General features: G+C 45.1%; 2 protein-coding genes across 2 annotated transcripts in view; one reads left to right on the top strand and one right to left on the bottom strand.

Annotated features, from left to right (window-relative positions):
- Position 1: 1 nt before the first annotated feature.
- On the bottom strand, positions 2-18,253 carry LOC143117058 (uncharacterized). Its single transcript, XM_076278520.1, has 5 exons — positions 17,784-18,253; positions 9,794-10,141; positions 4,728-5,183; positions 3,408-3,559; positions 2-2,784 (listed from the first exon to the last, which is right to left on the bottom strand). The coding sequence occupies exons 1-5, from the start codon at positions 17,848-17,850 to the stop codon at positions 2,740-2,742; spliced, it is 1,068 nt and encodes a 355-aa protein (XP_076134635.1). The 5' UTR covers positions 17,851-18,253; the 3' UTR covers positions 2-2,739.
- Positions 18,254-19,814: 1,561 nt separating this feature from the next.
- The window catches only part of ipo13b (importin 13b), a 39,867-nt gene continuing 31,778 nt past the window's right edge, over positions 19,815-27,903 (top strand). The window contains exon 1 of the mRNA XM_076278518.1: positions 19,815-20,326. Coding sequence (XP_076134633.1) covers positions 20,258-20,326 — 69 coding nt within the window. The 5' untranslated portion in view covers positions 19,815-20,257. The remainder of the gene's footprint in view (positions 20,327-27,903) is intronic.

The following is a 27,903-nucleotide window of genomic DNA, read 5'->3' as shown; positions in this document are numbered from 1 at the left end:
TGAGGAGTATTGTTTTTTTGATACTAAATTAACTAACACCAGATGGATGACTGCTGATTTCTGTTATGTGCTTGAGGAAGACTGTGTTACATGACAGTGTTGTTGATGGAAGTATGGAATATTGTAATTGTTTAATTATTGGAGGTTATGTTTTCTATGGAAGAGCAGTGGTATTGCTTTAAGGCAGACTAACATTAACTTCAGTGGCTGATACCAAGCGATTCACAATGTAATTGTTTTTTGTTGTTGTCTTTTTTAATAATTAAAAAAAAGTCACATAACAAAGACAATCCTGTATTCTACAGCAAAAACTTAAAATACAGAACACAATTTGGCACTTTTTTTTTCTGGAGCTGCAATATACAAAGATAACACAACTTGCTCAACAAATGTATAAATCCAATTACCAACATCGATGTCAATCATATTCAACCTCATAAATGATTTACTAGTAATTATTTCACTATCAGTGAGCACAGAGAGGCAGTGCTCAAGAGATTTACTATTTAAATATCTTTGTTTTGTTTTTTTGCATTTGCATTCTTGGACCTGATAACAACCAAACAGAAAGAAAAAAAAACATGATGAGTGTTGAACTTACAGTCAAGTCCAAAGAGCCAGGAGAAAAACTGTACTTTAAAGTAAAACGCTGATAAGGGCAGCATCAGGTGTGGGAGCTGTCCTGTTGTGCACCGACAAAGGCTAGGAGTTAGACAGATCCGACTTAGTTGATGAGACCATCAGCACTACTTCATCTACAGACACCCACTGTACATTGTATCAGGTTAACCTGTTTTACAGCATTAGTTTAATGTTATATGTAATGGCCTCATTGCTCGAGCCACACCTTTCTCAAGAGTACTTTCTCTGGTGAGACAGTATCTCCATTCAATTGGATCAATTCTTTCTGACCACCGGCCCAAGTCATACCAAATGACTCTCCAGGCCCGGGAAGTGTGCACCTTCTCATGAGGGGACAGAATGTACAGCAGGAATTTGGTGATTGCTAGTCTGTGGCTACACATTCTCTCTCTCTTGTTCTCCTGACCAACTGACAGACAGCAGAAGTAATGCCTAATACTGTGGATTCCTCTGGCAGCATCGGAGGGCATGTAACAACACACCCCAGATCCGTTGGAGCTGATGTGCTGGAAGAGACGTCAACCTTCCAAAGGCAAAGGAGGTGAATAAATTATCTTGGTACTTCTCTGAAGAATGACAAAAGATCTGTTAAGCTTTCAAGCCTCTCAAAGTGAGATAGGTTTAGCCTCATCAAATGTTAGAAAATAATAATAAAAAAAAAAGTTTAAAATATGCACTGAATGCTCTAGTAAAAAGTAAAACGACAACACGCACGCACGCACACACACACACACAAAGAAAACACTAACCTGTCAAATAGGTGAACCAAAAAAAAAGGAACTTCTTACAACAGTTTTCACACACACAACCCAGTGTCTTTCCAAGTGTCACAACCTGCCATGGAGCACAGTCATGACATTACAACCACAAAGTACCCAGCTACCCTTGTAACGCACCCCAGAGGCTCTAAGCTGACCACCCTTGAGTGAAACCTACCACCAGACTTAGACGGTCAATGTCATGCTTCCCTGGGAAAATAAAACATCTTTGTCATAGACAAAGCCATTTATTTAGGTATTTGGCATATGACCAACATTGTGCAATCTACTAAAACTACTATGCCAGAGGTCACAATGCAAAGAGCATGTGTCATACATGCTTCCATTTTCAGCTGCATTACTTCCCCCAAAAAGGTTCCCATTTTGTCATTTACCTGTGGCAGGTCCACTCTATCAGTTTCAAAGAACCAATGTGAAAGGCACAAAGTTCCTTTGGTTTGTTTCACTAATGACTTCTGGGCATTTTTCTGACATTCTTTTTTTTTCTCGATTCAAGAGGTTGTGCCATTTCCCCGATTTGCATCTCTACTGGTTGTACTCTCTTTCTACTGATAACCAACATGGCTCAAAACAACCCAGAATTATACTTGATTCGCTGCCGTGTTCTTGTCACTATTGGATTGTGGGTTGTGTAGTTTAAACACGTACTGTTTGGCAACACGATAGGTAGCTGGACAGAATCGGAGCCAGCCATCATTTGCTATTCTGCACACAAATAGACTTTGGTCTCTTCATATTCCACTGAAACATAGTCCTGTGGTGACGAGTTTTGGTGTAACAGACATTAGTTCTCTTCCTCTTCAGCATTACAATATCTGTAAGAACATAACTTCCAGAAGGAAAAGTCCCTTAGGCCAGCAAGTCACTGCTCCAGTGGCAGTCAATTATAGAGAGAAAAGGCAGCTAGGGACTCGAGAAGGGACTTGGGGTGATGTTGGGGGTGGGGGGTGGAGAGTGACAGCCAGCCTCCCAACTGCAGGGGGCGCTAGAACACTGATTTAAAGGTCGGGATGCGGCTGCACAAAGTCTGTGGCCATGTTTCAAGCCCATCCCTGTCCAAGCTCGTGGTGTGTGTGTGTGCAGCCAGCTCTCTTCTTCAGGAGGGCCTGGGAACGGGCCAGAGGAGCCGCCTTGCTGTGCAGCTCACTAGTGCCCCTGCTAGCTGAACATAGACACGCATCTAAAAGCAGATTTCTTTTGGCGCTGGGGGGGGGGGGGGTATTTTTGTTTTCTAAAGCAGGGAATGCTGGGGGAAAAGGGAACGGCTCGGCAGGAGCCTGCGTATCAGTCTTGACTAAAGGTGAGAGGTGGGGCTCTGTCAGTAGCTGTACATGGAGAGAGGGGTGTCCTCCATCATGTCATCCTGGAGAGCACGGAAGGGGAAAAGAACAGAGGAAAACAGAAAAATAAGTTAAAAATCACGAACCATCATATTCCCAAAGCCCAGCTAAACTATAGTTTCAGCTTTCAGCTATTTTCAGGAGAGAGGTGTTGTTGTGTTTGAACTCTATCCAAAATGTCTAATTACTGTAATTTCCCTACATGGTATGCCTGAAAAGGAACATTTATGCTCATGTGTTTTCAATGAGAATTGAGAATCCAAAACTTCAACCCATTTCTAGAATAGAATTACATATAAAATGATGTCTGTTAATACACTCACACATAAAGCATTATGTAAGGTATCCAGGCAAGTCATGTGTCATTTACAGATCACACAGATTTACAGATCACACATTTCACACAGTTTCAACGGAAATCACAGAGTACTGACAGAAGCTCTGCAGTTATTGCTTATTAGCTGAAGGGCTTACATTTTGTGCAAAACATAAAAAAATGGAAAATCGACTTTTAAAAATGAACTTTTAAATGTCAAGCGTGGGCCTTTATGTGCTTTTTAATACACCAACTGAGACAACAGCTGCTCAAAGGTACCTGTCGGTATAATTATGTTATAAGAAATGGCATCAAGAGCAAAGCAGTTACCATGGGAAGATCCTGGAGCCTGCGGAACTCTGGGCGTTCATTCCGATTACGGAACTTCAGGAACACCAGGAGGGAGACGATGGCTGCAGCCACAACGAAAACAGACACCAGGCCAGCCAGCAACGGATCCGGTACGCCTTTAGAGCTGCCCTCTGGTCCGGTCAACAAATAATGAAGATGGAAAAAGAAAGAAGAGTCATCATTATGGTAAAAAGAGCGCTAGAGAGGAAACCACCTTCTCCTTATGGGGTCATTTTCAGATCAATCTGACAATCAAACCATTTGGGGGGGGGGTTTCCAAAGAGATGTGCAACTAAGACATTATACCAGTTCTGCACGTAGACAAAAATATTTCTCTCCTTCTTTTCATCCTCTATATTTACGGCCACCACCCACACTAGACTGCTGGAGACCAACACAAACACAAGCAACCACGCAACCAAAAACACATACATGGACACACTGGCCAAACTAGGAGGCAGTCCAAAAACGACCCATTCCCAGGAGTGTGTGAGTGGGGGAATCGGTGAGGGTGTGAGTGAGTGTGTGAGTGGAGGAGTCGGTGAGTGAGTGAGTGAGTGCGAGCAAGCAAGTGTCTAAGGAAGCAAGTGAATGAATAAATGGTTGAGTGAGAGGGCAACTGCATGAAAGTAAGTGAGTGAGCGATCTTGTAAGTGTGAGCGATAGGGCGTATCACAACACTTTTAGTGCCATCCCGGAGCAGGAGAAAGGGGGGGGGGTAAGATGCCAGGCGGGTGGCCAGATAGCGGCATCGTGGTGAAATGCCCGGGGGCAATGAGCGAACAGCGCGGTTCTGGCGCAACGCACTGGCACGGCAACAAAGCCCATTCTGTTCTTTGTGTTCCCTGCGCAAACAAGTCCCTGCCCCGGGATACGCTCGTAGGCCATGGCGGCTGCAAAAGGTATAATCATACTCTTGTTCCCCTGATGCGTACAATCTCTGGATTCAAGGCATGGCCGTGTGCATTCATCGTTTTGTTTTCTTTTCGTTTTTTTATTTACAGCCGTTATGGATACGTTTGGACGGCTCCCTTTTGTATAGCACAATACCCGGCAGATGTGTTTTGAATGCTGCCGGCTACTGAGTCGTGTAAAAAGTGTCAATGACAGCAATACAAACACGCAAGAATAGCCCCCCCCCCCCCCCCCCCCACACACACACACACACACACACAACCACATGATCAACTGCAGACACACACACACACAAATGAATGGCAAAAGGACGCCAATGACAGAACAAGGTCAATGGAGAAAAAAAAGAGATAATAAAAAAAGAGATAATAAAAAGCCACTCACCATCATCGCCTACGTTGAGCTCTGAGAGGGCTGCTGCCTCGGTTGTGGTGGTTGATTTAGCTACGCTGCCGCTGGTCGTAGCAGTAGAAACCTTAATATTGGTAATGGTGGTGGTGGTGGTGCTGCTACCCGTGGGCTTCTTATGTCCAGGGACTGGGCTGGCGCTCTGGGGGACGATCTCAGGAGCAGCAGCCGTGAGTGGGGTTGTCATGGTTGATGTTGTTGTTGTTGTTGTTGGGGAGGTTGACTGAATCTTGGAGTCGGTGGGCTGGGTGACGGCAGGTGGGACTGCGGAGGCGGGGGCAGCCGTAGTGGGTGGAGAGGTGGAGAGGGTACCGTTGTCCTCAGACACCTCAGTTTGAATTCCCGGAGCGGTGGAAGCAGCAGTGGGAGAGGCGGTGGTGGCACTTCCTGTTTGGGCCGTCCCGTTGGCCCCGACAGCGGCTGTGGGGACAGCTGTAAGACAGTCCACAGAAGAGAGACCTGCTCATTCAGCTCCACGGAAAAGCACTCAGCTCAGCTTTCAGCTGCTCTCTTCATTTCCTGTTTTCCTCAAATGCTACGCGTCGTCGTGTCAAACGGTGACAGAGGTACTAAAAGACTTAATTCAATCCTTCCTTCCTTCCTCTACCAGTCTGGCCCTATTGACTAACAATTCAGTTCAAATCCCAGTGCTGTGCAAAGCGCTAAGCTGTGGGTAGGCAGCACACCTGTTCAAACTTCAATCAGTCTGTTTATCTCAGCCATGTGGCAGAACAGCCCACAGGCCAGGAACTAAGCAGCCCTGCTGATGTGGTATAAACACACAATCTAACCCAGTGTTTTTCAACCACTGTGCCGCGGCACACTAGTGTGCCGTGAGAGATCATCAGGTGTGCCGCAGAAAATTACCCAAATGTCACTCACTGGTCCAGAAAAGCAACTGTTGCATCAAAGAATTTAGAACCACATGCTCTCATTAATTGTATGATTGCACTATTTGTGGTATGCAGGCATTGTACAACGGGGGCCCCATATCCAGAATTCACAGAATCATCACATATCCAGTTCAAAACAACAATTAAATTAGATATAGTCACCTACAAATGACAGAGGGCGCTTGTTTTATTGAGCAGGTCTTGCATAGAAGCCATAATAAGGCCATCTGTGTATTATTTGAAATTTTAGGCTATGGTATGTTTATTTTTTCTTCACACAGGATGTTAGTGTGCCGTGGGACATTTTAAGTGTCAAAAGTGTGCCGTGGCACAAAAAAGGTTGAAAAACACTGATCTAACCAAAGATCTCACACACGCGCGCACACACACGCAGTCACGCACACACACTCAGTGATCTTTCACCAACTTGCTATTTCACACATATGAACGCTGAGTGACGAGATGCTTGTGTTCCTGATTGTGGTCGTTGTCTGTGTAGTCTGTGTCCATTCAAGTATGTTTGGTGTTTCCTATTTCTTTGTAAGAGAAGTGTGCGTGTGTGTGTATGTTTCCCAGACCATTTTGGTGCATGTGTATAACTGCCATGGCTGGGTGTGTGTGTGTGTGAGAGAGAGGGAGAGAGGTGGTGGTCTGAGTCTGAGGTGGTGAGAGAGTGTGAACAGGAGTGAGAAGCGGTTTCTTTGCCGTGGCGCAGCTAGGGTTGCAAAGGGGCGGAACATTTCCATGGGAAGTTAAGCTGGGGAATTTTGGAAATATTCCAAATTGGAAACTTTCATGGAATTAAAGAAAATTATGGGAATTAACAGGAAATAACTGGGATTTTTTGGTAATTCATATATGAATCATATATGATTTGTTTGTTCGTATTTTCGCTTAGCTTAGCATACAAAGCTAGCTACCATGCTAGCGGGAATCCCATTCTCTGCCTATGGTTTACTAGCGTGCTAAGCTAGCAACACTGAAACCACTGAACTGCCCAAGATGCACCACGCCACTCAACAACAAAATCCAATTGGTTGGAACATTGACTGACTATCAGTTTGTTCAGTTAGAATCCCAGAAAGTGGTACAACAAATAAAAATATAATGACACAACATACCCCCCTAACTAAACCTTATAGATTATGTAAATTATATATAAATTGTCAAGCTTAATCAGACAGATTAATCGTCCCATTACAGTTTATGCAAAATGACGTACACCCATTTGAATGAGGACAAAAGTGACGACAAGCCCATATCTGGGCAACTCTGTTTGCAAACTTCCCCCAGTTTCACACCAGTTATTCCCACATGAGATGACATTTTCACTGGGAATATATTTTCCCCATGCACATGAACATGAATAGGTTTCCTTTATGTCTAGTAGCCTATGCTGATTGCTGTGTGCATGGGATTTGACATATGTGCAGGGTAGAAATTTGACTGAAATTGCATTAAATCAGGTTGTTTTAACTAATATTATGCTGCAAGATGGGGTTTTGTCCACTGCATTTAAGTTCCCTGTTATAGACTAACTTGCCAGATTAAAAATTCCCAGTTTATTCCCATTAATTCCCGTTTATTCCCGTTAATTCCCATGGAAAGTTTCCAACTTTGAAAATTCCCGGAATTTTGCAACCCTAGGCGCAGCAAGGGTTGCATCAGAACCTCCTTCTGACTGACTCGACCTGTCAGCCTCCAACCTTTCACACCTCTCCGTCAAACACACACACACACCGTTTCATTATCATGTCTTCCTTCCTCTTCTCTCCTTCCCTCTCGCCTTCCTACACGTCTCTCTTTGCTATCTCAATCACAACAACCCAAATCAGATACTGCATGGCATCTATATTACTCTACCTACAGTGCATTTCTGACTCATTTAACAGAACATACCTTATAAGCCTGATTGACTTTCTTTCCCATCTTTCTCTCTCTAGTCTCCCTGTCTCTCTCTTCCCCTTTCTCTCACTCTCTCTCTCCCCTTCTCTCTCTCTCTATCTCTCTCTCTCTCCCCCTCTCTCTTTAGTTCTCTTGCCCCCATTTCTGCCCCTGCTGTGTTCTCTTTGATTCCTTCCCAGCTCCTCTTATCTGAGGGCATTACGCAGGCCGGGGGTGAGTAATGGAACATTACCCAGCCTCCAGTTCAGTTCACAGGCTCTCGCAGAAGAGCCTCTCCAGCTGCGAACGAACGGCGCAGACAGCAACAGCTACAACACGGATAACTAATAATCACACAGACACAGACAGACTCCGTGAAACAGCCACAGATGCTCTGTAAATGGCATACATTTCCATGTTTGATATTTTAACAACCCAAACATACCCAAGTAACTCCTGTAAATCTTTCCTATAAACTGAAATGCCCATTGTTGGCTCTGACCTAGCCCTAGCATTCTTCATCATAACTGAGTATCATAATTAACTTTATTGTAACATTCTAACAACGGAGACAGTGCTGCTGAGCAGAGTCTGTTCCTATGATCTGTCGCTGTCTCTATAAAGCGCTTCAGTACAACAGCATGCACTATGAGAGAAGTGTGAAGTGTAAGGATCTCCTTTGTTTCAAAGAGCTGCAGGACGTGCACTCCCCTGATCCCTAATTTACCACTGAAGGCATTAGCTATGTGGAGTGGAACATGGCAAGGAGCAGTGAGTCAGCAAGTCCTGCCATAACCTGCTGTTTCAGAGTCTCCCAGGACAATCACCTCCCAGCCTGAAGCCTCCTTATTTAGAGCGAGTGGGAAGAGCCTGACAAATCACACACACACACACACACACACACACACACACACACACACACACACACCCTCTTCCAACACACACACACACACACACACACACGTAATCTACCACTCTAGATTTTCCATTCCTCTTCTCTCCACAGCGCAGTGGCCAGTGGCAGCTCACCGAGGCAAAGACTGAAGTGGTTGATTTTAAAAATAACACTGACCTCTGACCCAGGGAAGCAACGACATGCATTTGGGTGAGTGCGTGTGTAAACAGTCAGAGAGCAAGCAGGTGAGAGAGAGTGTTTTGCATTTCTCCTGCAGACTCCAGCCACCTCCAGTGAGTCTGGCTATTGGTAGATGAGGAGGAGATACACAAGTGCACAGCTCTGCTCAAAATGAGCTTACACCCTACGCAATAAACACGCGCACCCATGCGTGTACACACACACACTTTCCAAATATGAAGGGATGAGTCATCCATCAAGGCAGTCAGTTGAACCCATTGCTTAGACACAGAGTCCAGACTCACTCACAGATTGCTCTCTCTCGTCTCTCTCTCTCTCTCTCATGTGTAATGACCCAAGCACACAGGTTTTGTTTAGATGGAAATGGGCCCTGTTGAATTACACTTCCTCCTGTTGCACCAGCTCTTGCAGCTGCTGTAACTGTGAAAAAACTCTGTCGCCGCACACTCTATCTCTTAATTCTTTTATTCCAACGTTTCGGCCTGTCAGCCTTTGTCAGGGTGTGCATTCTTATAAGCTGCTGTAACTGTACCTCCTGCAACAATGTCCTTTCTCTTTCTATCTTTTTCTCTCACTCCCTCTCTTTCTCCTGCTCAATCTCTATCTCTCTTTCTCTCACTTGCTCTCCATCTCCCTGTTTCTCTCTCTCTTACTATCTCTCCATTTCGCCCTCACTGTCCCCCTCTTTTGCTTTATATTTCTCTCTTTTTCTCTTTCTCCCTCTCTCTTTCCACTGATGACTGCACTGTCATTCTCACCCAAACCAAACAAAGGTTCAACCAAAGAAAGTATGCAAGCATAAACAAAACCGGCCTGAGGTTTGTCGACATGTTCTAGTTCATCACAATAACAGGAAGTGATATGCTATTTCATTGCCTGGTTACACTGCTGCACAAGATTAAAAGCACTGCTGCATTATTTGGATCTTAAATTTAGAGTGCACAATAATTTACACTTCCTATATTAGCTAAGTAATATACTGCTCTGTAAATACATAGCATTAATGATGCACCATAAGATAGAAGAGAAGCATTAATGCAATTCTTGGCATACAATACCAAGGAGTTGTATAGTAGAAAAGTAATGTAGCACTCAGTACTTAGTAAAGTAAATACACAAGACATGTGTACATGGAGACATTATAAAACAGTCATCCTCTGGGTGGGTACCTGTGCCATCTGTCACAGTGAGAGCAGGTGCCTGGGTGCCAGTCTGGTTGGTGGACAGTGGAGGGGGGGCCGTTGAGTGGGCGGCATCGGTGTCGTTCCCGTTGGCATCAGCACTGGCACTGGGCACACGCTCGTTTGTGTCGCTGGCATTGGCTAGTGTGGAGTGGAGGACAGGAGCCAGGGAGCTGCTGGGGGTCGGCGAGGGCTTTTGGGCGACAACATCGGTGGATTCCGAGGCGGTTTTTCCATCTCCTCTGTGGGGGGTGGAGGACCGGGCGGTGGTGGTGGTGGAGGTGCCGGAGGGACCGTGGGGTGCGGAGGCAGGAGCAACAGTGATGGAGTGGTCACCTGCACAAGACAACATTTCAGGATGAGGACCTCAAACTTGGGAAGCAACACGATCAGCCAACTGGTGTCCACCCTGAACACTAAATATCCACCGATGTATGTATACCGGGGTGGTGGTCAGTATGCATTTTGGATAACAAAAAGTCCTATGGGGAGTATCCATAGGCATTTTACAAAACGCATGGGCATACCTTGGCAAATAATAGTCTAAAGCACTCATATTTTCATTCTATATTGATCTACTTTTGCACACAACTTCACAAGACCTGGTGCTAGGGCTCAGTTGTGTTTCTAAGGGATATCAAGAGACCTAGAGGGCTGAAATGTGGTCAGTTCAGAGATGCTTGTAATCCGGCAGAAAGAAAAAACTATATTCTAGCCTCTGTAACTCTTAGTGAGTACATCACACATTTATTTTGACTGTTTCCCACGAAAGCTAGAGGTTCTCAGCTTTCTATAGAGGTCCAACATTTGATGGTAGGCCCCAGAAGAGGTGGGAACAATGCCCTTGTAAATAGGCACAGTGCAATTTCAGGCAAAAACTTGAAATTCTTTTTGATAGTTAATTAAACAGTAATCTACAGTAGGCTTTTTTTGCGTGCAGACCATGTTTCAAATTCGAGTTCCCAAACAAACATATTATATAAAGTGGTGGACCATATCGGTTTAGTTCATTAACGCCAAAAAAACACCTTTTCAAAAATACTGTTCTTGTTGAGCATCAGCAATATTGTCAGTTAATGTCAGGCTAGCAGTACAGTACTTAGAGGTTTCCTGTACTGAAAACACTGACCAAATTGTGGCAAATTGTGATTGCTGTGTACCGTTACACCCCTAATGTATTCAAACCAATATGCCAACGAAATGCGCATTAATTCCTACATCTCAAGGAGACGCCATTTGAAGAATGCTCTAATAATCTAATGAATCAATCCTAAACATATTTGCTTTGAAAAAAAGAATTGTCATGACATTGCTTTATCATTAATAGAAAAAGACACTGTGAACCAAAGGCCACCAAGCGTGTCGAGACGAGAGGGAAAAAGATGGTCCATGTAAGGTGGAAGGAGCACAATGTACAGAGACGCAGGCAGGGAGGGGAGGTGGTTTTCCGCTGCTGGTTCCGTCTCTAATTGATCCGGCAGGACTGGTGGTAATGGCATACTTGGATAATTATGCAGCCGCGCAACTCCATGTGTCACATTTCCTCTGCCCGCCTTCCACCTTCTGCTGAGGTTCACTCGTTCTTTCAGTCGTCTCTTATTTTGTTTTCTCTCTCTTTTCTTCTCCCTCACACCATCTTCCTGACACGTGCCTCCCTCGCCAGCTCTCTCGCCCTGGCCAAGCCTGATGCAAACCAGAGCCTCGTGTTAACATTATTACAGGGCAGAGACAGAGGGCTGTCACCGTTGTGCATTTATACCTACCACGCACACACACGCACGCACGCACGCACACACACACACAGTACTATTGCATCTTGTACCTCCTCTATCTTGCGCTAGCAATAGCTGCAATAACGGACTTTCATATCTCTTCAAAACACACACAAACACACACACACGCACACACCTACGTCAGTGCATTCTGCGAGGCCTGTGGCATGGCCTCTGGACCACACCCTTGACTTGTGGGTGCACAATAATGGCCCTGTTCCCCATGCCTGCACCAGAGTGCTACAGGGGCCGTCCCAGGTAAGAAGACTTCAGGCAGAGGCCGACCAGGGGGCTAAAGGGAGCCCTGTTCACACCAGCTTGCCACAACACCGCAGTGTTTGTGTGTGTGTGTGTGTGTGTGTGTGTGTGGGGGGACACTGTCTCTATTCACTTTGTGCAATATGGATTATGTGATGTAACAAAATACTGCTGCAAGAAAGACAACAACAGTACATTTCATTACACTATGTTAGTATCTAGCAGTGTGTGTGTGTGTGTGTGTGTGTGTGTGTGCGCGTTTGTGTGCGCATGCATGTGTGTCTGAGAGATTGTGTGTGTGGATAAAGTTGTATCAGAGACAGGAAAAAAAGCCCATAGGTCAAGATAAAAGTTATTTACAGATAGTTCTCCCTTCTCCCCTCCCCCTTCACGAAATGTCATAGCCTTCACTATCATTTCCTCATAGTTCCTCCTATATCCCTATGAAACTTCTGGTTCGTGCTTGCCTGGGGGTGGCACAGATACAGTCTGTCACCTGATGAGAAGTGAAAAGGTAAAGACTGCGGTCCAGCCCCCTCTCTTTCCGTGGCCTTTTCATCCGCGGGCTGCTCATATTTCCTCTCCTGTTCTTTTCCCCTCCATGTCTCCACCTCCTGCCTCTTACACCCAAGGCCTCCACACAAGATATATATCCGTCATATCTCTCACATTTCTGACCTGCAAAATTCACATGCTAGTGCATATTTGTGTGCGTCCATGAATCATGTCTGTGTGTGTCTGTGTGTGTTCGATGTCTTTCTGTGGAAAAACATGGGGAACTTTGTGTGTGTGTGTGTGTGTGTGTGTCATTTCTTTCTGTGGAAAAAAAACAACATGAGGGACTTGTAGAACAGGTTTAATAGTCATCATTTACGAGATTTATGTCAATTCATCTAAACCATGAAGAACTTTCCAACTGGGAATTTGGAAGCCTCTACCAAACAAAGCACAGAGGCAAGCAGGATACAAGAGAAAACTCCCGCCATTGTATCACTAATGAGTGAATAACTCATTCGACAGGGTTTCTCACAAGCAACTTTCCACTTGTGACTTGTAACTTGTGACTGCGGAACACAGGACTGCGAGTCTTCTCCAGAGTTTATGCAACAGCTGTTGTGGGCCATATTTCCTTTGAAGAGAGAAGAGTCTCTCTCTTCCCCCTCTCCTACCCTCCCCCTATTCCAGAGTTTCTCCTAAGGCACCAGGCTTAGGAGAGCGAGTGAGTGCAAGCAAAAGAGAAAAGAGAGAGAGAGAGTGTGAGAGAGAAAGAGTGTGAGAGAGAAAGAGTGTGAGAGAGAAAGAGCGTGAGAGAGAAAGAGAGAGAGAGAGAGAGAGAGAAAGGTAAGAGGGGGAGGGGGTGGCAAAACTCCAGCAGTGAATGTAGAAGTGAGATGAGTCAAGTGTTAGGAAGAGGGATGTGAGGGAGACAGAGAGACTCTCTGAGGCAGTTCAACTTAAAAGAGAGAAAAGATAACATGGACACGCTGAAAAGCGATAGACTGATTGAAGGGATGAACAGAGAGGGATTAAGGAGTGGGTGAAGATAAAGACAGGTGAACATAAAAATGGAAAGGCTCCACCTCAGGAGGGGTGAGGGCAAAGCAGAGGCCAGCTGCTGCTGGTTAGATAACAAGAGACAGGCCCTGACGGTAAAAGTGGCTGCTTGGACCCAGGGCTAATGACAAAAAAAACAAAGACAAACAACCAATCAAAGGACAGATCACAGACTAGAATTCTGCCCACACCTGGAAGCAGACACACACCTGGAGGTGATCTCTGGAGAGGTTTAGTGCCGAGCAAGCACTCAAAGCCCTGAATCAGCTTAATACCGCTCTAACGGACACACTCACGCTAAAGCAAGTGGTATGTTCTTCTGTGCACACTGACGTGCGGTCCCAGTTGTTGCGTGAGCGGGACACAGGCGCGGGAGCAGTCTCCCTACCAGCTCCTCCAACCCCAGCACAAATAATAGATTAACCAAACGTGACAGTACAACGAATCCTTGCGATACTGGGTTGAAGGAGCCGGTCGGGGGACAGTTGGTAAGTGTTCTTAATAGTCTTCGGTCATAAACGTAGCTAACTACGTCATTGTTGGTGTTTCGTTTTATGTGTAGGGACCCTGAGCAAGCTACTGATGAGGTTTGGTGCTGTTTTGAACAATATTACTGGTTAAAAAATGCTATTTGGAAAGCGTTTGGCTCACCGCCCTTAGCTAATCCACTGTTTGCGATTTGGGGCTATAGTGTATACCGGGGCAAGCTCTGTAGTGGTTGATCAACGAAAAATAGTCTCCACGGCTTATTTGATGAGTTTTAATGCAGAAAAGACCCTGGGTCAATTTAAGGAAGAGAGAGGAGAGAGCGTGACTCGGTCTCCATACAGAAAGGTGTGCATTACCTTCAACGTTCAGCTCTCCGGAAGCATTTAGGTCCCTTCCAAAATGATCTACTCTTCATTTTAAAAAATGACAAAAACAGGCATGCATCAAAAATCCTACAGTAGTTAAACAAAACCTCTCGTATAACTATTTCAGGTGATCTTCCCACAGATCAAACAACTTTGTATAACTCGCTACGAAACACTGTGATGCTTTGTCAAACACCAGGAAGTCAGTCTGACCACACTTAGTATGATGCTTAGACTGATGCTGTATTGGCAAGTCCCAGCCATCAAGCACAAGTCTGGGTGGAGACCAGCGCTGTTGCATGAGGCCATTGTAAGTTCCAGATTAATATTGCCCCATCACATCAATCAAGTCCAGGCAAAGAGGTAATGGGTCCGTCTCTCTCTCTCTCTCTCTCACACACACACACACACACACACACACACACACACACACACACACTAAATTATTTACACCCACAACTCAAAGCAATGGCAATGTGCCGGGTCACATGATGTGTCAGACTCTCATTGTGCTTAAGTGTAGAACCACTTAGAGGGTGTGTCTGTAAGAAACCTACAGATCTTCAGAAGCAACGTTCAATCACATTTTACTCCAATTATCAGGCACAGTCAAAATGAACCGTTTACACAATATGCAACATTGCAAAAACATTCAGAACTTGGCGAACACAGATTTATTTCAACACCACCAACTCTCACCAAGTCTCATTACAGATTACAGACCTAAACGTCATCTCTTGTTCTTCAGAGGTATGCACCAGATAAAATGCATTCAGTCGTTCTTACACCACAGTAAAACACAGAACATCCTTCTTTTGTTAGTTAACAGATTCTGTCTCTGCCTTGTGTGTACTTGCGCCTCTGCCCCCACACTGTAAGCTACATATGCAAAATCAGTCACCCTCCATTCAGGATTATTAACGGGCTGTGTTCACAAATACTGATAGGTCGATGGAAGTCATTCTAGGGCATAGGCAAATCTAATGGTTTAGTTTTCATAAACATAGGACAGGCCCCAATGTGAACAGCAGATAACAAAAAAAACCTAGCTGATATAATTAGGTCTCACAGATAATAATCTGCTTAGCAACTCCTTTCCTCACCCAGGAAATATGATATTGGAAATGGAGGCAGTCACTGTCTCTTGCCCGACTCCTGATAAACAAGCCTGCCGCACAGTACAGCACACTCTGGTCACAGAGCCAATTAAGCTGCCTGCAAGACTGCCGAGAGTGTGTCCCTGCCTACATGGACTCCAGTGAGCTGTCAGCAGTGACATTTAAGATCCGTGCTTTCAGGAGCAAGGTTAGCCTAGCGCACTGTGGGGGAAAATCGCAAAGTCAAGAGAGATGTATTTATAATACGTCTGCCCTTATTTTTTTGTCCCTTTTGTTTTGCGGAACAAAAGGAATGAAAGTTTGCCTGCTATCAAATTTAACGGTGGGAATTATTTTTTGCCCTTTGCTCTTATGAAAGAAAAAGAAAAACAAAACTTTTGGACCAAAAGTTTCTGGAAGATTCTCTGGCAAAAGTTTCAGGTGACAGTGACACAAAAGGCTGACTGCAGAAGACTAGAGGGAGATGCACAGAAAAAAGATGAGCAGCCGGCAGAGTTGCTGTGTTGCAATAGACGGTTATGTGCTAAAAATAAAAGCCTTTGTTCCCAAGCAGTCACACTCTCTCCCACATGCATGCTGTTAAAACTTGGGATCCAACTTAACACTGAATTCAACTTAATTGAAGACAATGTGACTGTAATGTTCAAAGGCGCATGCCTGAATGAAAAATAATGACCAAAACTGACATGAAAATATCTAAGAGTCTCAGACAAGCCGAGCAATGTGGTCTGAACACGCCCTTAGTACTCCCAATGTGGGTGGTGTGACAGAGATACCAATTTGCTCTGCTGCAGGATCTTTGTGTGTGTGTGTGTATGTGTATGTGTGTGTATGTGAGCGTGTGTGTACCTGTCTATGTGTAGGTCCATGTGCCTGTCTATATATCCGTGTGTGTGTGTGTGTGTGTGTGTGTGTGTACGAAAATGAGAAAGGATCAAGAAAGAGAGCTCTGAGTCATGGCAAGTGAGACACCACTCAATACTGGCCCTCTGCCTCCTGGACAAAGCGAACGGCTCTGCCCAATTACCATCACCCTGCTTCACCTACCATCCACCACAGAGCCTACGCACTGGAGTTGGCTGAAGCACTTAGGCCATTACTGTTCACCTCCAGCCATGCTGCGGCTGCTGCAATATCCATGACCCATGAACGGGTCATCACTGACACCACTGACAGGCCAGCTGAAACGGACAGCTGACCCACCGAATTAAATCTTTTTGAAGCATTCCCCAGGGCTGGAAAAACACAACGAGGCATACAAAAGCAATCATGAAGATGAGTGTGTGTGTTATGGTTAAATCAATGAGCTGCACTCATCCTTGGGGTCATGGACAGAATGCTGGAGGGTTTGTATGACACACTGGTGGTAACACACAAGTCCCTGTGATTGGCGAGCACATCACAGCACAACCCCACTGCCCACAGTTAAAACCGAGTTCATGTGGAAAATCAGGTCATGGGTCTTCTTTTCTTTGATGGCTATGTTCCTGGTTTCTATGCTACTGCTTCTGCAGACAACAGCATAATGCTCTACCATGGCAAATCAGTTTTGTGACATGCCAAGCAATCATCAGGCTAGGGTTTGTAGCACTAATCTGCTATGACATCTTGGCTATATGTTTGCATTCTTGAAAGGTCAATATTAGTCTAAAAGCTCTACTTGATTAAATCATTTTTTGATGGTTGCATTTGTGAGGTTTGTGCGTTGGGCTTTAATTAGACAAGTAACTCAGGCCAAGACTCGTTTCAATGCCTGACAACTTAATTGAACAGTCCAGTTATGCCGTTCACTTTCCTTTCCAGATGCGGAGGCCAGGTCCAGCTATGGCAAGAGTTCCTTGTGTTTATGTCTCTAATGTGGAGATAACCACAGTCCTTCTCATACGTAAACTCAATGGCCCAGCTATTTCTCATGAGCCTGTATCGCCACAAGGAAGCGCATTTAACTCCTGCGATGCTGAGATGAACTGGGTAGACAGAGGGACGTTGTTGCTGAGAGAATGTTAAAGCCATCGCTGTGGTTAAAATAACAAATGAGAAACAAGCGCTAATTGTACAGAGCGTGCGAGCTTGAAGTTGATGTTCAACAGTTCTGTTGTCGAGGATTTTGCGTATGAAGAAAAACAAGCCAAGCGAAAAAATTACTGTAGATTTGTCAAACCAAGCCATCCATGTAAGGTGACCCCTTGTGTATTAACGTTACTAAAAAGTTGAATGCGGTAAACCGTTAGAAAGCTTAACTCACACATTACCGTGCGCAGTGAAACTAACGTTTACCCAGGCGTATGCGTCCTGCAATGCGTTTAACGTATATAATTATTTTAAACACGCCTGTAAAGGAAAGAGATTGAAAAACACCAATAGCTGTACGTTATGACACAGCGAACAACTTGCCAAACAACAGTTAAAAAGCTCTCCTTACCTCTTGAGCGCGAACAGTAGCCAAGGACCAGTAGTGCGCAAAGCGCAAATGTCGCCGCTGACTTCATTTTAAGAAAGAACTGGGCGATGGAATATGCTGGTCTTTTTAAAGTCCTCCTTGGTTCCCAGAGAGTTGATGTTGATGGTAGACGGCCGTTAGCACTATAAATAAACGGGTTAAGTGTCCCAAGAGGGGGCGAGAGTTAGTTCGACAATGTTCTGTTGTTAAGACTAACTAAATCTCGTCGGTTTTCCAGAGAATACAAAATGCCACGTGTTTCACCCGGTGCCTGCAACTGTACCCTGTATGATGACAACAGCCTGTGATTGGTTGTTGCTCTTGCGGTTTTGTTAGATATAGAATGTTTTACAAAATAACTATTCGTATACTACCCACTTGCGGGAGACGACGGAAGCAACTTGCCATTACCATACCTCGACTACCGACTGCTGTCACCTCCGTGCGTAATATGTTCTCAACAGGGACAGAGAGGTAGGCGGCACACTGGCAGACACGCCTTCCAACTCCCAACAGAGGCACTGTACCACTACACATCCAATAAAAAGACAACCACTGTCTTGTGAAGTTTAGACCAGGTTAATAAAAAACAGGAGTTTCACAGATTCCCCAAGCCACTTGGGTACAGAACATGAAAAATCTGTTAACCAGGACTGACACAGTTTATAGTAAAACGTGAAATTAATTATTTTTCGCCTATTAAGAGGTTTAAACGCAAACTCTGGCTGTTTTTTTTTACCATCAAATAACCTAATTTACATCATCAAAGGGAAAGACCAGATTCACAAAGGCATTCAGACTGTTTTCTGTTCAAAAATAGCTAATCAAAGTAGACTAGCAAAGCAGGCTATTATTAATCGATTCACATCGGTGCACCAGCATAAAGTTCGCCATGTGATTCCACCGATTAAAAATGTCTAGATACAATAGAGATGAACGGATAATGCATCCCTTCTATTATTTTTACATGGGTAAAATCCAATTTATTTATTTGTTTATTTGTTCATTAGTAGAGGGCCTATATGCATCACGTGCAGTTCATTTTCTCCACACATGATTTTCTGCTAAAATTATATTTTCTCTCGATTGGGCTGATTTGGTGACATGCCTGAGATGCTTGAGGTGCAGTGGCAGAGAAACAAACAGGCCTGTAAGTGTAAGAAGTAGTAATTGCACTTTTAGTTAATATATATGGTTTAAAATCTATCTGCTGTGTGACTGACTGTCATATTGAATTGCATCAGCCCAGATTATTCATGGTGTCATAGTGTTGAGTCAAATTGTGTTGTTGTTTAATCAAATCTTGTCAAATTGGACTGAATCGTATCGTATCATACGAGTTGTTGCTTAGGAAATCGGATCATTGGCAGTACCACTGCTTCCTTTTTTCGTGATGTTTATCAGCCTCAATGATGGAAAGAGTGTGACGAGGTACCCGGCTCACAATTAATTTTCCAAAGAGCCACAAGGTGGCGGTGTCACACAATGCTTATTGTACTCCAGGCAAGAACTTCATATCCCATGATGCAAGGACCACAGAGGATGTCGTGAAGTTGCCTGCTTTTAATTTGATTTCATATATATTTTTTAATTGACCAGTAATTGAAAAGTCGTGGTATTATCGGCTATGTAAATATGTAATATTAAAATAATGATAAAAATATGAATATTTCAAATTGATATCTAAATCATACATTTAGTACATACATATTTTAATTCTAAAATCTAAAATTCTAAAATTCTACATCATTCAAATATTTGAGCCGTTCGAAAGACCCGTAGGCCTACTATTACTAACAACAAGAATATCTACACAAATGCATACGAAATGTGCGTCAGAACTGCTCAAAACAGTACATGTAGAGAAGTTACTTGGATAGTTTATATTCAAAGCTGCTGGATCATAGTCTATGTGCTGGATGTTGTTTAGAATCAGGCACCGAATGGACACCATACTAGCGGTGTAGTCGCGCCTCAACCAGGTTATCAACGCAGTGACAGATGGGAGGCAAAAGGCTCTAGCCGGGCTGTGACGGCAATCTTAACTATCATTGAAACAGCATAATATTATGTATATCAGGCGCTATAGCAGCACATGGCAATGTATTTGAATGCCAGTCTTCGTCGCTAGATCATTTGAAAACGTTTGCATCAATACCACTGTAAGAAAAGCTCGCAAAATGTGTTGTCAATAATGAGGTACAGAGGAAGATGCTAGCCGACTAGCTAGCAAAGACACGTCGTTGCCTCTCTTTAGCTGGCCAGCTAGGAAAACGGTCTACACGCCCAAAGAAGATATTTTCATTTGTAGCCTAAATTATCGAACTCTGAATTCATAGTTATTTATAGTGATTTTAGTCAGAAGGAGTACGTGCTGAACATCTCCGAACAAAGTGCGTTTACAACGCCGTTGTGTTCCGTCATTGACAGCAACTGTTCACTTACAACACAAGACCATGGATACACCGGGTAGGATAGCACAGACGCCGGATGCTGTGGACTTCACCGTGGAGAACGTGGAAAAGGTAGGATTCTACACAAAGATAATGACGGTCCCGTTGCGGAAGAAATGCCTTGTACTGCCATAGAACGAATTTCCATACTATGCTGAGCAGATCATTTCGTATCATTCATCAATATAATTTATCCCTTTGGTCCTGTTCCTATTAAATAATAACGTGAAGATGCATGTCTGGCTTTTGGAAGTGGAGAGATAGGCTAACATTAGTTGCTTGCATATTTTGTCCACGAACTGGCCAGGGAGACCTGACACACATCCCCGAAATTCTTCAGATGGTTGTGTTAGTCAGAGCTGGAATAGTTTTATATAAGTTGCCAGTGTTAGAAGGTAAATGTTTTGCGTCGGTTTAGGTTTTTGTGCCTTTGCCTATTTCATAACCTTTTACTTGTGTAGGCTACTATTCTGTGTGATGCTAAAATGTTGTTTATGTTTCCATATCTTTCTCATTGTCTTGTAATTTCACAGTATTCTCACTAAGTTGCTGTTGTAAACAATAATCATTTATAACATGTACACCGTCAACTTGTCTGTCAGCCCACTAGACAATATAAATTACCGTCTTGGACTGTCAGCGGAGTTGACTGCAGTTTGTTCTGAAACATTTTGATTGGAAGGCTGATTGTAGCCCAGCACCTGTGAGTGAGAGTTGGATGACCATGAAGGCACATGACTTTCGTCCTGGTGTTTTGAAAGGGATACAGTCAAACAGATTTCATTTAAAGTCTTATGTTAGCCATTCATTGTTTCACTCGGTATTTAGGCTACCTATTATTTTGGTGACACGCACGCAGTGATATGTGGTAGAGAGAGATAGAGGCAGAGGCAGGCAGGCAGGCCTGGCCTCTGCAGTGGTGTGAGTGACCGAGGTGAGTACATTAGCTTCTACTCTAATGGAGCCTCCAGCCAGAGGGAGACGGGCGTGAAAGGACGTGCCAGACCTATAAGCAGACAAAGACAACTAGTGTAGACAAACTGCCTCTATTTCTATACATTTCTATTCCTCTCAGTACCACTGCCTGCATGTGTTAGTAAGCACCTGCTGCCTCCCTATCATACCTTTGATAGGTTCCTCTTCTGTCTCCTCTGTCTCTCTCCATTTATCCATCCCTCCCTCCATCTCTTTATGTGCAGATGACTTTGCCCTGTTGCTTCTGCGTGTTCTTTCTAAACCCCATTGAGGTTTTTGTGATCAACATGCAGGATAAGTTGGTATGGTTTTGTAGATAGAAGAAAAAAATGATGATCTTGCAAAGCAAGTATTGCAATGTATTCAGCCATTTTAGTATCTATCCTCTGTTGGATTAGAGCCATTGCAAACTGCTGCTACAGTAGTAGTGCTACAGTTATTGTTTAGTTGGCTCGTCTGTCTATCTGTCTGTGTGTGTACGTGTGTGTGCGCGTGCGTGTGTGCGTGCGTGCGCATACGTATGTTGTTCTGTGTGTCTTGTTTGTGTCAGAAACAAAGGCTCCGTAAATCTATGTATGTGTCTTTTTTGTTACTGTGTGTGTGTGTGTGTGTGTGTGTGTCCTGTTGCTGTTCCATTGACACTGGGTCTGACTGTTGCCAGGAGCTGTCTTGAGATCAGCAGCATCAGGGCTGTGGTTGGGCGGGGTGACTGTAGAGCTGGTGGGGGTAAGGTGTTGGGCAGAGCTAATGTGATGGTGGTAAGAGATTGAGGAGGGAGTGCATTAGCAGGAGTGGGAGACAGATAAGAGATGAGAAAGAGAGAGAGATGATGGAGGCAGGAGATGGAACAGGGAAGAAAGGGTTCTGTGATGGTGAATAAGGTAGCGCAATTGAGTGATTGCTTCTGACAGCGACTGTGTGTGTGTGACTTTATATGATGTGATAGTCATGATGCTGATTTCATGGAGGGAAAGAGAGAGTGTGAGAGTGAGAGAAGCAGCAAGGAAGAGAGAAAATGAGAGAGAGAGAGAGAGAGTCAAGCACAATAGAGAGAGAGAGGGAGGAAGGAAATGGCTTTTCTTGAAAGAATAGAGGCGACAGGCATGAGGAGAGGAACCCAGGCTGAGGTGGGAGGCTCAGATCAAAGAGGTGGGGAGTCGAGAAGGAGACAGACAGACAGAGAGAGAGAGAGAGAGAGAAAGCGAGAGAGTTAGATTTTGGGGTGGAAAAAACCCGACAAAGAACAAAAAGAACCAAATCAAACAAGCCACAGTTGGTGCGCTCTGGCAGAAGTGTGTATGGGATATTATGTTCACGAAGCCCTCGCTGTCAGCATAATGTGTACGCGGCTGTCACCCTCCATTTCATCATGTTTCAAACGCGCCGTTACGGTACAGCCCGAACCTCCACCGTCACACTCTCTCTCTCTCTCTCTCTCTGCTGTCAGGGGGTCTTCTTTTCTACTGTAAGTGTGTTATGTTCTGTCTTTCCTCTGACCCAGATCGTTCCAAGGGTCAGTCTATTCTCTAGGTCACTGCTCCCCATCTCTCTCTTCCTCGTTCTCCTCCTTATCCCTTCTGTGCCGCCTCTTCATCCATCCTCCTTTTCCTCTCTTCCACTGAGGTCAGCTGAGCACACTTTCCTCTGTTCTAGAATCTTCTCTGCCCTGGGCAGAGGCTCCCACTGGGCCTGGGGAGGGAGGGACACAAACCTGGGTTGTTGTTTTTTAAGGAGACTCCCATGCCAAGCCCCCCTCCCTTCCATCACCTTTCTCCCAGGTTAGTCATCTATCCACTGAAGGTGCTGTGATTGCGGAGATAGCCACTGCTCTGGTGATTTGTGAGGTAGTCAGAGTGCTTTGGGAAGACAATGCCAGGGCCAGATTGGTGGAGGGTGTTGGGCCCGGCACTGTTATTTAAGGATGGGAGATCAGGTGCCAGCTGAAATCATCCCTGCATGACTGTGCCAGCCAGTGTCCTCTCTCTCTCTCTCTCTCTCTCCCACCCACCCTCTGCAACTCTCTCTCTCTCTTTCTCTTTGTCTGTCGTTCTTTCTTCCTTTATCCCACTCCCACTCTTTCTGTGCCATCCTACCTCCAGCTCTCCCTCTCCTCTGTCCTCCTGTGGTGCATGGTCTGTGTCTTTCACTCCAGATGCACAATGCCCTTTCTATTTATCTGTATAGTGTGTTTGCCTGCATGTGACTTTCTCTCTGTCTCTCTCTCTCTCTCTCTGTCTCTGTCTCTCTCTCTCTCTCTCTCTCTCTCTCTCTCTCTCTCTCTCTCTCCCTCTCTCCCTCTGTCAGAGAGCAGCTCAGGGCTGTATTGTGGATTGTTTGGTGCGGTGCGGTGTGGCGTGGGGGTAGTAGGCAAGATAGATGCGCAGGCCAGGCTGTGCCGGTACGGCTCAGCGCTAGTTCTGCATGAAGGGACAGCGCAGCAGCAGCAGCATCAGACGCAGTGGTGGTCAGGCATAAATCTCCGGTCCTGACAGTAGTGACACCAGCAGCAGCCCAGCCCACAGCGCTCTGCTACTCCCAACCCCCTCAAACTGGTCCCAGAACAGCCATTAATATCGAAAGACGAAAAGGTCTTGCGAAATGGACCAAATGAAGGTGGAACACCCAGGAAATTATGTCTGAAACATCATGAAATGAACCGGCTAATGACATTGAAATTTGTTATGTCAAGGATATTAGGATTTGTATGAGCCTTGTGTTGTAATATTAGGAAAAATACATAACAACAGTACTGCTCTATGTGGTAGAAATATGGAAAAAAAAGAATATAAATTCCATAGATTGCTGATGGATTTAACACGTATTCCTCATCCGGTCTGTTTGGTGAAAGGCAAGCTGATGGCAAAGAATAAATATGTTTCTGATGATGAGAGAGCAGATGGGATACACTGCCCACCGATGTGAGACCGATCCGAGACCATTTCCAAGAATGACTCGGAGCAGTGGCGATGACCTCAGTGGCGGTGATGGGCAGAAGAGCCTGAGTAAGAGAGCGTAAATATGCTCGAAGGACACATGCAGTATCTTATGCCCTCCCCCTTGGTCTGACCCTTCCGTATTTATAGCCTCGACTGTTGGTTTAGAGTCCGTCAGAGCCGTGTCAGTTTGAGTCGCTGTCAGATTATTCTGGAAGCCAGTGCCTCAGTGTGAACCCTGCCCTCCTCCTCCTCACTCTCCCCTCCGATTGATTTATCTTTTTAATTTTTTCTTCACCTTTTTTTTTTCTGCCCCCCCCCCCTTCTTTGTCATGCAGTCTTTTTTTGGAGCCGGGCACAGGGTGACCTGGGCTATCGGGTGTCGGAGGCGCAGCTTCCCGGTTGTTGCTGTGCCGTTCTTCTTTGCTGCGCGTTGTTGCTCTGCTCTCTGTCTCATCATCCGATCAATCAGCCAGTGGCACTGATGGATCAAACCACATGATTAGATTTCACCGCCATTATCCCTGAGGCAAGTGGGCTTACACTGCCTCTCCTGCATCTGATCTGAATGGAGGGGGGAAAAAATAAATAGAAAAGTTTCACGCCGGAAGTCAAATGGACAATTAGGTATTTAGCAGTCCAGTTGTCACTTAGTGATTTTTGTTGGGGTTGAAGGAAATAGTGTTTTTTATGTAGAAATTAGGGGTTGGGTGTATTAGTATTGATTAAGGAGAAAGGCAGCTGTCACCTGACATTAATACATTAATGTTCTTCACCACCAGAGGTACACTTAGTGATAGAAGTCCACCTTTGTTAATCCTCACAGACTGTGTGTGTGTGTGTGTGTGTGTGTGTCTGCGTGCGTGCGTGTGTGTGTCGCAGCATCTTGGACTGGTTCTCTGCTAATTATATCCTACTCGTCTCCCTCGCCCAGAATTGGTAGCCAATAGCAACCTGAGATTTGTTTTTTTCCAAGCAGACTGCAAACAGTCAACAAGCCTTCTAAGAATGGAAATGTTTAACCTTCAATGACATCACTGCTGGTTATTAACACATCGTCAAACCCTCACGTATAAGTAACAGTGGATCAGGTGTCTGTTTAATGTAGGCTTGTGTAGATCTACATACCAAACTGCTTCACTTAGGAAGAGTGGATCAAAGTGTTTGGAGAGGAGTAATATTGCTAAGAAATACACTTGTGATAAAAAAAAAAGATGGGACTTGTCATGGTCCACCATCATCATCAGTGTGTGTGTGTGTGCCATGATTCTGTGTTTTCAAAGGGCCCTCGTGTTGATCCTGTGTGAGCAGATGGCTTCTGCAGCATATGGGAAAGACTCGGCCAGAATTTCATTTTAGGATGATGTCATTGCTACCCTGTTGCAGAGAGAGGGAGGGAGAGAGAGAGAGAGGGAGGGAGGGAAGGAGAGAAGATGACAGAGAATGAAGGGGGGGTGAGAGACTGAGATGGGGACGAGAGAATTTGAACTTGGGAGATTGGACAATCAAAGCGAGAGAATGAAGGCGAGAGAGGACAAACGAGTATCGGCTGGAGAGGAGAGAGAGTGGACTGAGGCAAGCGAGCGGGAGAGAGGGCTCTTTGCTGATTGAAAAGTGATTGACAGCTTGAGTGTGTGGTAGCATCCTTCGGCAAACAACAGTTGAGCGCACAGCACAGCCGTCAATGTGAAACATGTCTTGAAACATTGGGGCTCTTTCAGCAATCTGCAACCAGAAAAAAAGCTCAGTGCTGGAGAGTTGAGATAATTCTGAATCAGTCACTGTTAACATGCAGTTATCAATTAGCACATAAATTGATGTCTTCCCATAAAAAGTTATTATTTTAAAGCCACCGTTTTGGCTTCCCTTACATATTTTCAAGGGCAAGTTGAACAAACCTGTGGTGGTACGGCTTCCAATGGTGCAACTCAAGGAGTGCAGACAATAAACTATGCTCATACAGTAAAAACCCAATAAACTACGCCCCCATCACTCTCCTCATGATGAGCAGTGGTTCTTCAGAGGGAAAGCACATCTCCTCTGCTTTCAGTATCCTGCTTACCAGGTCTGAGAAGCCCCTGTAGATGAACACTCTTCCTCCCTCTCTCCCTCCAGCAGACAGTAGACGGCCTCGTAATACACACACACACACACACACACACACACACACACACACACACACACACACACACACACACACACACACACCACCACCTCCACTGTCAGGCCAAGCACTGTCTCCCAGCACTAACAACAGCAGGCTGGTCATAAAATCAGCGTTTCCAAAACTGAGGTTATTAAAGTAATGGATGGGGAGTGGTAGGGAGCATAAGGGGAGAGCAGGAGGAGAAGAGAGTGGGGTGAGTGAGAGAGAGATTGTGGTGAGGGAGAGGTTGTGGTGAGGGACAGGGATGGAGCAAAAACCTAGGGAAGAAGAGAATGTAGCATTAATGGGAGGATGTGTGTCATTCTGAATCTCAGCTCTGCCTGTGTGTGTGTGTCTGTGTGTCAGAAGAGGGGTAGGGGGAAGGGAGGATGACCTGAGGAATGGAGGAGGGGCAGACTAGCCTCCTCTGTAGCCTGGGGCACGGGACAGCCCTGACCCCAGGAGACCAGCTGCTGGAGCAGACTCGGACTCACTCGGCCCTGGGGACCAGATGCAGGTCTCGGGGCCCACCCAACCAAACCCAACCCAACCTCAGGCTGTGGGTTTGCCAGGGATTTCAATTTCTGCTGTCGGCCTCACTCAGCAGTGCATCAATTCAACACTGCAGAATGTCTATCTGTCTGTCTGTCTTGTCATGCCTACTCTCTCGCTCTCTTAGATACATTTTGGCTAACGCTGCACACAGACACTCTCTCATTGGCTCATTCTGTTTTTCTCATTTCTCGCAGTGCATCATTCTGTCTGTCTGTGTCACTGTCTGTATAGAAGGTCTCTCTCTTTCCCTCTCCCTCTCTCTCTCTCCCTCTTTCTATCTCTATGGCTCACTTTATCTAACTCTCATGTTATCTCCGTTACCGGAGCTCAATCAGTGGGACTCTGCGTGGCTCACCTCACTGGCCAGAGCAGATGGCCACCTTGTGATGACTCCAAGGTCCTATCCACCCCTGCCACCAACCTGTATTGATGCATAAACATATACATCTCTCTCTCTTTCCCTCCCTCTCTCTCCTATCTTCATCTTTCTCTCCTCTCTTCCTCTCTCTCTCTCTCACTCACTCACACACACAAACACAAAGACAAACACACACACGCACATACAACACATACACAGAGACACCCTTGCTGCCTTGTTCTCATTATCGATTCCCCATGCTCTAATCAGTGCTGCAGCACACACAGATAATCAAAGCTCCTGAGAGAGAGAGAGAGATGAGAGAGTGACACACACACACACACACACACACACACACACACACGCGTGCGCCATTGGTGGCTGGCATGTAATGAAAGGGATGGTGGGCATCAGAATGCCCGAATGTCATGCAGAGAGCTCTGCCTCACAGCTGGGGAGATGGCAGAATGTGGACATGTCGCCAGGTGTGCACTGTAAAGCATTTTGGACTACGCAGATGTTACTCATGTCTTTCTGTGCAGTCGATTGTCTGTCTCTCTCCATCTGTCTGATCTACATCCATAACTTTCTGTCTTAGATTGTCCCTCTCTTTCTCTCTCTCTGTATGTGTGTGTCTCTGTGTCTCTGTGTCTCTGTGTCTCTGTGTGTCTGTGTGTCTGTG

The sequence above is a fragment of the Alosa pseudoharengus genome, unplaced genomic scaffold (genome assembly GCF_046254945.1).
Source record: "Alosa pseudoharengus isolate Yale_2024_CS ecotype anadromous, Long Island Sound unplaced genomic scaffold, YU_APseudo_1.1 YU_APseudo_1.1_scf_11, whole genome shotgun sequence".
In the NCBI taxonomy this organism is placed as follows: domain Eukaryota; kingdom Metazoa; phylum Chordata; class Actinopteri; order Clupeiformes; family Clupeidae; genus Alosa; species Alosa pseudoharengus.
This window is presented reverse-complemented; position numbering and strand designations above follow the sequence as displayed.

Coding starts and splice junctions, on each gene's coding strand:
- LOC143117058 (XM_076278520.1), bottom strand. CDS start 17,850: ATGAAGTCAGCGGCGACATTTGCGCTTTGCGCACTACTGGTCCTTGGC. Junction 5,184..9,793: donor CACTGTGACAGATGGCACAG/GTACCCACCCAG, acceptor ACTGTCTTACAG/CTGTCCCCACAGCCGCTGTC. Junction 3,560..4,727: donor GCTCAACGTAGGCGATGATG/GTGAGTGGCTTT, acceptor TGACCGGACCAG/AGGGCAGCTCTAAAGGCGTA.